This window comes from Vanessa atalanta, chromosome 18, assembly GCF_905147765.1.
Source record: "Vanessa atalanta chromosome 18, ilVanAtal1.2, whole genome shotgun sequence".
NCBI classification, from domain to species: Eukaryota; Metazoa; Arthropoda; class Insecta; order Lepidoptera; family Nymphalidae; genus Vanessa; species Vanessa atalanta.
Window position 1 is genome coordinate 1,399,868 of NC_061888.1, and position 8,925 is coordinate 1,408,792.

Genomic DNA, 8,925 nt, shown 5'->3' on the forward strand with positions numbered 1-8,925 from the left:
TAAATTACATGCGATACCATTACATTAATAAATATGTATATGAAGAGAGTATTGAGATAAACTAGACCGGAAACTTATTAAACAGTTTATGACATTCCTTTTACCCTTCTGTCGAACTCTTTTATTTTTTCTTATAATGTTTTATTAATAAAAATAGCGATATATGAGTAGGAAAATAACCAAATTCATAATTTCCTTCATTTAACCGTGATCGTGGTTAAACTTCAACCATTAGTAATACAAGCAACTTAAAACATCATTTACAGATATAACATGGTAATATCTCCCATAACAGCTTCCCTTCTTTGCTGCAACACATTATACTATAATCATGGACTCTGGTCTTGCAAAATTGTGAAGTAAACAACCTCGTTTTTTATAAAATAAGGGATTAAAATGAAAAAAAAATATGTATTAACAACCGTTTATTAAATTTATCAACTGCGATATGCGCTGTTACAAACAATAGCCTCCTTCGGATCGGGTCGTGCCGTCGTCACCGAAGGACTTGCGAATTAGTCCAAACCTGCGGTATCATCTCCAAGTCAGCCAGGAGCCCACATCCTGTCAAATTAAATAATGTATTAATAAATCGTATGTGTCGGTAATGCTTGGGTCATACCACTGTGAAATGTGGTATTGATTAGATTGCTTTCAAATAACCTCCACGTAATTTTGCTATAGTAAAAATATACATGGAAACGCTAGTGAGTTAAACGTGATTTCAATTAAAACGTTCATTACGCATAACGCGTAATCGTTGTTAACAGTTGTCCGTCCGGGCATAACACATGCGAAATATTTTAAATCGTTTGGATAAGAAATAAAACGCCCAGCTGTTTTACGCACACATCTCATATATGCAACAATGCTGGTTATATATACCACAATAAAATTTACTATAAAGAAGCCTCAGTAGATTAAAGTGGCCGCTTGTTCGCCGTTAACGTATTCCGTCTACAGCCGTACTTACGATTGTAACATTTCGCAATCCTGTCTTCTGCCGCTGTCGCCTAACGTTTACGCCGTACGTCGTATGGTCGCTACGGTCATAGCATCGGCTATGCTTCGCCGTCAGCACCGCCCGCGGTACGTGACCTCAAGCCGCTACTAACGTCTGAAAGGACTCGCACGCACTTTCTGTTTCATGTTGACGCACGTGGCGACGTTAGATACATTTTTGATAACTCATATCATGGAAGCTGGTAATTCCTGAAGCCCGAAGGCTACCGACCGTACTGTTTTACCTAACAGCCGTGAGCGTCGGTTTATGTACCGGTAATTCGATAACATCCAACGGTAGCAGTGTAAACTTTACAAACTATAGGAAATATTGAATCAACATATTTATTATTAATTCGAGCTCGACGCCCGTTTGACTGGGCAAGCTTTGGAATCCTGCAAGTCAATCACATGTTAAACATAGTAGCCGCAACCAAAGGATAAGCGCAGGAGGAAAGCGAGAACGGACGCCGAAGGGTGGGGTGGTGTCATGCAAATGAATCATGTAGGAAAAGGTTCATTCGACAAAAAAAGATACTGCTTCCAAAAAAGGAATTTAATCTAAAAGTAAAATATAATACATCTTAATCACCTATTACAATTAGAGACTTATGAATTAAACGCAATCATTCATATCTATCGAATCGCTCAGATATGTCACAACAACGATCTGATGAAATTACAATAAAAAAAGAAATTCCGTCAATTTATTTATCATTTACTCATTCAATAAAATCGTACAGTTCCCACGAATGTAACTACTTATGTCGAAGCTTACAAAGAGGGCCGTCTTACCGCTAACAATACAAAGTACGCGTGCGCCGCCGGTGCGGTACGGGCGGTTCGGGCGGTATGGGCGCTATCGGAGCGGTATCGGCGCGGTATCGGCGCGGTATCGGCGCGGGCCGACCTACGGGCGCCGCGGGGACGGCGCGGCCGCTAGTAGCGGCGCGGCCCGTCCCGCGCGCGCGCCGCCCCGCCGCCGCTACAACATCACGCCACGCGCGTCAGAGACTGCCGCCCGACAGCGAGCAAACAATATAGAGCCAACTAGTAAAATGATTCAAACCTTGCTCGCAACGAGTCCGATTCGTTATTAGCTGCATTGCAAAATTAGTTCTGTTTTAATCTCTGTTGTTCATTGACATTATTAGAATATGGATGTCGATGGTGTCGAACGGTTAGTAGACGCACCGGTGGTTTCGAACGAAAAGAATGAGTCACACGCCTTTAATGAAAATATTCTCGTGATAGCAACCAGAGAGTGAGATGACGCAGCGAATCACAAACATTTCCTTTGATCGTCTCAATATGAGTAATAATGTACTATATTCTAGGATAAATTAACTAAATATTAGTTACTAATTTACAAAAACTTGATTGGAAAGATTACTTCCGACAATGACATGATCATGATATTATTTAAACACTAGTCTATTATAAAAAATAATTTTACATCTATAGTGAAATATTGTCAATTTTCACACACAATTTTATAAAAATGAATTATGATGACCTAAATAGCTATTACAATTAAATGAATGATTGTTCTCTCTGGTTGCCAAATAAGCTTTGAAGGTGACTCTTACCGTCCCATGGGAGGGTACTGTTGTGCGTAGGGATCTCTGTCATAGCCACCACCAGCACCAGCTGCTCCACGCCTGTAATGACATATTTTTATTTGAGTTAGCTAGAGGATAATTGTTTATTGAAGGAAATTGTTATTATTAAGAAGCAGAATGCTGAAAGTTTATTCATTTCATTAACATTCTAATGATAAAAATATATATACATTAAGATAGTCACTTTTAAAAAACTTTTTTTGTTTAATGAGACATGGGCCATTTGTACTAATTTCTTGGTACATAAATTGCTAAAAAGAATAAGCTAGTTGTCACTGTTTCTGATCATTGAAATCTTATTCTGAATATGTTGTAGCTTTAATAACTTTGATCTTATTAATTGCCAATATAAGAGTGAAAATAACTTTTATTTATTTATTGAGTCCCTAATTGACAAGTATTATATGAAAATCAAGAAATATCAGATTGTTTCTGTGTATATAATGACATTCTGCTACATTAATTATTTATCATATTAGTAACTAACTCTTTATAGAGCTATGGTTAATATATTAAAAGGAAGTTAGGTATTTGTATTACAAATAATAACCATAGTATCCAAAACAAACCATGATAACTACATTAGCAAGGATGATTAAGGATTGATTAAAGAAAAATATGTAAATTCCTCTTACGAGTGCACAATATCAAGTTACTTATAGTAAAATGAAAAGACCCTCCAAACTAGCATACAATAATCTACATCTTTTAGAAGTAATATTTGATTATCTGAATTGGTCCTAATTGTAATATAGAGAGAATTAAAACCAAGTAATTTTAGTTTTGTTTCGTTGTAACAAGTTGGAACTTGCTGGAGTCCAGATATATTTCAACTGTTATAGTTGTAGAGCTGTATTTGTTAAACTTAATAAAGTCTATTCTATGTGTGAGTTTGTTTTTCTTATTACCAGTCTATGTCCGATTATCTGTATCGACAATGGTCACAATTAATTCAGATAGTCAGCATTTTACTGTAATTTAGATATTGTTACTAATTTACTTGAGTTAAATATCAACAAGTAGATAAACAATCATAATTGACTTACATGGGAGGTGGTGTCCTTCTGCTGTACATGTCTCCGTTGCCCATAGGGGCAGCTCTGGGAGGTGCTCTATCATAGCCGGAAGACATTGGCATAGGCCCACCACGCATCGGTGCCCTTCTGTCCATCATGTCCCTTTCGTCGGGGTACATAGGAGCCCGTCTGTCATCTGGATACATGGCCGCCATATCGTCTACTGGGGCGCCGTATCCGCGTCTGTCGTCAGGGTACATCGGTGGCGGTGCACCGTACTGGTCGCGGGTGCCTCGCCCGTCCATTAGCGCGAAGCCTCGACGATCTTCCCCTCCATAACCGTTGTAACGATCATCGTACCCGCCACCCATGGGAGGTCTCTCCATGCTGCGATCGTAGGGAGCGCCTCCCATTCCATTTCTCATCGGCATACCTCCACCGCCCATTGGAGGTCCTCGCATATCAGAACCGCGCATGGGGCCCATCGGCCGTGAATCGCGCATGTGAGGATAGGGAGCATCACGGGGTCCACCGGGTCCACCGCGCATCGGACCTCCACCTCTGCGATCCATAGATCCCCTCATGCCTCCTCGCATTCCTCCACGGCCGCCACCACCGCGCTGACCTCGCTCCTTGATCCTTCCACGCTCAACAGTAATAACGCCGCCATTGAATGTGGTATTATTGAGTGCCCGGATAGCGGCAGCGGCCTGGTCTTCAGTTTGCATGTGAACAAATCCGCATCTATTCATGATATCACATTCTGTCACAACTCCAAAACGTTCAAACAATTTTCGGAGATCCTCTGGTTTAGACCCCTGGGGTAAACTTCCCACAAACACCTTCGTTTGCTGAAAGATTACATAGTCATGAATACCTCAATGTTTACGTAACATTATATATTAAATACAATAAAATCTACATACCGCCACCATTGTGTATAAATTGTAGTATTTCAATTTGTTCTTTTTCACTTATTTACAGCACGTGTACACTTTGAAGTCCACCTCGCCCGCTTATTTTCTTGACAAAATGGCGGGTTGAAAGTAACGCTATAAATGCCGAAGTGACGCTATGACGTCATAGATTGCCTGCGATATGCATCAATTTGATTGGTGTTATTTTGTAAGTTTGACGTTTGTTTCTGGAAGTCTTATTCTGATTGGTTGCAATTAAAGTCACCCTACAATGAAGTATTACGCATTGAGTTTATCAATTACAATTTATATCCGGTTGCTAGCTTAAAAAACAATAAATGGAAACAAATAAATTGAAAATAATTTAATTACATCATCCCAATATTAACTTAAATGGACAAACTTTATACCAAAAATATGAAAATTATTATTAAAGAGATAAATTATATGCTTAGACTTAACAGATTAGTTAATAACAATATTATGTATTTTAAGTTTTGTCAGATTATAAAGCGCGAAATTCAAATTTAAGCTTAATATTATCAAATTAATATGTTAGGTAGGTCCAAAGAGATCCAAAAATATCTATGCATAATTATACTGATGTTATATTATAATATAAAAAAATATTATTTATAGTTTGGATGTCAATAAAATAAAAATTGCCCGCCAAATCGAAATTCCGATTTCCTATTCTATATTCGTCTGCAGAGTTGGCTTTAGCTATAAGTATAATGCAAGGCGTACGGCGCACACGGGCGCCGGGTCTTAGGGGGCACCGAGCGCCTTCTAACCACCTATTATGTCTTAATAAATAAAACCCATTGAAAACTGTTATTTTAAAGGAAAAGTCGGTAATTTTCTTGAACCAAAGTGAAATTAACCGTAAAAAATGTTAGCTTGTAGTACTCGAACGAATAATTAACATAATAAATTTTTTAGCTCGGCAATGTCTCGACCTTCGTTGATTTTGATAATGGTAACTTTTTAAAACTGGTTGAATGTACCTCTAATTTTGATAATGTGCTTGCGAAACATATCGCCCTTATCCAAAAATCTGAGTCACGTCTAACTCATTATCTTGGCCCTAATATTCAGAATGAAATAATACAATTATTAGAAGAAACAATAAAAAATGTTATTGCTTTGGAATTGACACAATCCATAAAATTTTCAATTATTTTAGATTGCACTCCAGATATTGCACATGAAGAACAAATATCGGTTGTCATTACTGGCAAAAATTAAGTCGATTTATCTGCTCTTTGCTTATTTGGTTTGAAATGTCAAGGATAAATATAGTTAACAAGGCACTTCAAAATACAGACGTAATGTCAAAAGCGATGAAAATGATTGATACCTAATGCAAAAATAAGTTTGTCTGAATTCCGTATTCCTATTATTATCCGTTATCCTTTTGAGGTGCTCTTTAACAGCGCGAAATCTGTAGCGGAAGAAGTCGAGGCAATAGCAGAATTTCCCACACAGCCATGCCCTCGCGCTCGTAATTAGGCTCGTAATTAGCCTTTTTAATCATGAGACGGAGGATGAACCGATAACAGTAGCGAAAACACATTTTGAAGTAAATTTTTACTACTATTTAGTAGACACCGCAATTTCTAAAGTTCGACGAATGTATCGAACTTTTGAATCAAAATATTAAAATAAATTTCTTTTAAAATTTAAACACTGGAAGGATTTGGACTCGGATACAAAAAAAGAACATTAATCTAATTTAGAAAATGAACTTTGCCATGGTGGCTCTTCAGATCTGGAAAAGTTCGAGCTCTTTAATGAAATCGAATTATTAACGATGTTTATTTATTTATATTTTTTTAGTTTATTAATAAATTAATTTCAGTATTCCCAAATCTGTCCACAGCACTGAGGATTTACCTGACACTTCCAGTCATGGTAACACACAGCCAAAGGTATTTTTCTTAACTAAAAATAATTACAAACTATCTTAGATCAGCATTATCTCAAAGTATATTGACAAATTTATCATTAATTTTATACATTAATTCAATACATTGTTACAGATTTCGCATATGCAAAAGCACGAAAAGTAACTTTTTTGTAAATAAATTTGTGTGTACGAGCGTCCTGTAATATATAATAATAGTTTTTAATTAAATATTTTTAAAAGAACTACAACGTTGTGATTATTTATTGTTGTAGTCCCTTTCTTCCTAAAAACACTTTTTCACCTCAACATCATTTAAAATTGCACTAATTTTCTTTTGAAAATATATCTAAGTATTCCATTTTGACTCCGCTCCTACTACAACGTGCCAGATTACTGGTTGCACACGGGCGCCACAAGGGCTAGAGCCGCCTCTATCTGTTCGTATGAATTAATTTTCAATTTTGTATTAATGTTGTGTTATTAATGTTCTGATAGATACATTTAAAGCCTGTTGATGTTCTGGATTAAAAAGAAAGGAAAGAAAACAAAACATTTTATATTTGTTCATTACAAATAGTTTCCGTAGTTTTATTAAGTTTGGGTCAAATTGTAAATTCACATATCAAGGTTTATCCTTAGGTGTACAATAAATATAATATAATATATTTATCTTAGATTAAGTGCAAAAAAAAAAAAGAAAATTAAATTATAACAATACATAAGTGTTAACACATATTCTAAGAACTTATCCGCCTATCTTTGTACTATTAAAAGACTAATAAATTATTTTACAAAAAGATTATTTTTTTTCGAATGAATATAGTATATATTGACATGATTATCGTTTCATGAAGTTTTTTATTAATGTTTATGGTAATAAAAACCATCATGACTATAATATAAACTATTATTAAGTTTAAAAATACTTAAAATACCTTATACTATCTACTTATACATTATTATAATAAGCCTATTTATAATTTACAAATGTCACCTTAACGAATCTATGTATTGTGATGCATTATTAATCGATTTTATGAATTTAGTGACTTCATTATTAATTGTTATTTTTATGAAATCAGCAACATTGTAATTCGTTATCACGCCACACTCTTGCACACTGCAATGGAAAACGTCCAACAATTTGGCAGTTAATTTATCTGGATCATTGTGATGTACGGCCTTAGGAGGTATTCTTTTAGCTTTTTTGTACAAATTGTCCGCTGCGATTGTTAGATTGATGGATATTATGTCATTGGTCCTCTTCACCTCATTTCGCGCCATCCGTCCCAATAAATAGCCTGGAAAACATTTTGACATTTTGAGTTATTACACTATTCTTAAAACATGTACGATTCAAATTCAGTCATATGATGGTAGGATTAAGGTGATTTTTTGTTTACAGTAATCATTTTTCAGTTTCGTAAATTTAATATTTGGGTAGGTATTAATTGATTTTTGTTTCTTACAAGCGATTTGTAGTGGATAGATAATTATTACAAAATTATATTTTATTATAACTATATTATACTTCATGTTAAACAGTTTTTTGGATTTTATTTATCGCGTATCTATTTTGAAGAAAAAAAAATTAAATTTTGCATCATAGCAAACAAATATATTATTTTTAACGATTTTATTTACTTTAGCACAAATGACACGGCTGATCCTCAAATTAACATAATATCCGACTATAAATGGTGACCTATATAAATTGACTCAGTTAATATAAACAAAAAAGCGATCATACATTATTACACCGTAGCCGGATCAAGCAGCTGTTCGCGTGAAAAAAAAAACCAATTCAAAACTAAATAATAAACTAATCATATACATTGTTGTTAGTAAATAAAACGCGCATTACCTCCAAATATACACACGATTCCAATAAAGAACATTAATGTTGCACATAACCTCTTCGTCACATGGGGGGCTGAGCCCGTGCAAGATCTACGCTCAATACTCATTTTGATGCGATCTATAAACTAAAATGCCCAAAAAGATGCTCACAACACACTCACTCAACGTGGAATGACAATTTCATAACCGAGAAGCGGCCATGAATCCTGGTTTATTTATAAACTGTGTTGTGTCTGAGTGTATAGTTTTTTCGAAGAAATATATCTTTTAAACTATAAGGTAATGGACACGTCACTGGCATTTCCCCGGCCTTAGTCAGGGTCAGAGTTATAACCTCAGGCACTTTGATGAAGTGCCAGGTGCCAGGTGATCGCCGAGCCATTGTCAATATCGTAAAGGTATTTTAAAACATTTCGACAAATCTATATTTTGCGACAACCTAATCAAAAAATCTTTTTGTTTAAGTAGGGAAGTAAATATGTATAAATACAAATTGTTTTTATTTCATTAGTGTAAAATAGGAACCACTAATGTCCTGTTACTAAAATAAGACACGTTTAATAAACTGTCCGTCTGTCTGTAATAGGTAATTTATTTAT

The 8,925-nt window shown here is 35.4% G+C and overlaps 2 protein-coding genes across 3 annotated transcripts; both read right to left on the reverse strand.

Moving 5' to 3' along the window:
• Positions 1–412: 412 nt before the first annotated feature.
• LOC125070873 (RNA-binding protein 4.1) lies at positions 413–4,706 on the reverse strand. 2 transcript variants are annotated; one of them, XR_007119895.1, is made up of 4 exons: positions 4,567–4,706; positions 3,671–4,491; positions 974–2,663; positions 413–564 (listed from the first exon to the last, which is right to left on the reverse strand). XR_007119895.1 is itself a non-coding variant. In XM_047680871.1 (4 exons), the coding sequence occupies exons 1-4, from the start codon at positions 4,573–4,575 to the stop codon at positions 546–548; spliced, it is 921 nt and encodes a 306-aa protein (XP_047536827.1). In that variant the 5' UTR covers positions 4,576–4,706; the 3' UTR covers positions 413–545. The 2 variants fall into 2 exon arrangements, 1 of the variants encoding a protein (XP_047536827.1); XM_047680871.1 differs by having other exon boundaries at positions 2,592–2,663.
• Positions 4,707–7,289: 2,583 nt separating this feature from the next.
• LOC125070944 lies at positions 7,290–8,497 on the reverse strand. The gene is made up of 2 exons (XM_047680969.1): positions 8,331–8,497; positions 7,290–7,767 (listed from the first exon to the last, which is right to left on the reverse strand). Exons 1-2 carry the CDS (start codon positions 8,431–8,433, stop codon positions 7,457–7,459), a joined length of 414 nt encoding a protein of 137 aa, XP_047536925.1. The 5' UTR covers positions 8,434–8,497; the 3' UTR covers positions 7,290–7,456.
• Positions 8,498–8,925: the final 428 nt, after the last annotated feature.

What these genes read in the sequence shown, in the direction of transcription:
- LOC125070873 (XM_047680871.1), bottom strand. An exon ending in AGAAGGACACCACCTCCCAT is followed by an intron (nt 2,664 to 3,670) that starts GTAAGTCAATTA and finishes ATGTCATTACAG; the next exon opens with GCGTGGAGCAGCTGGTGCTG.
- LOC125070944 (XM_047680969.1), bottom strand. Translation starts at nt 8,433, where the DNA reads ATGAGTATTGAGCGTAGATCTTGCACGGGCTCAGCCCCCCATGTGACG. An exon ending in AATCGTGTGTATATTTGGAG is followed by an intron (nt 7,768 to 8,330) that starts GTAATGCGCGTT and finishes AATGTTTTCCAG; the next exon opens with GCTATTTATTGGGACGGATG.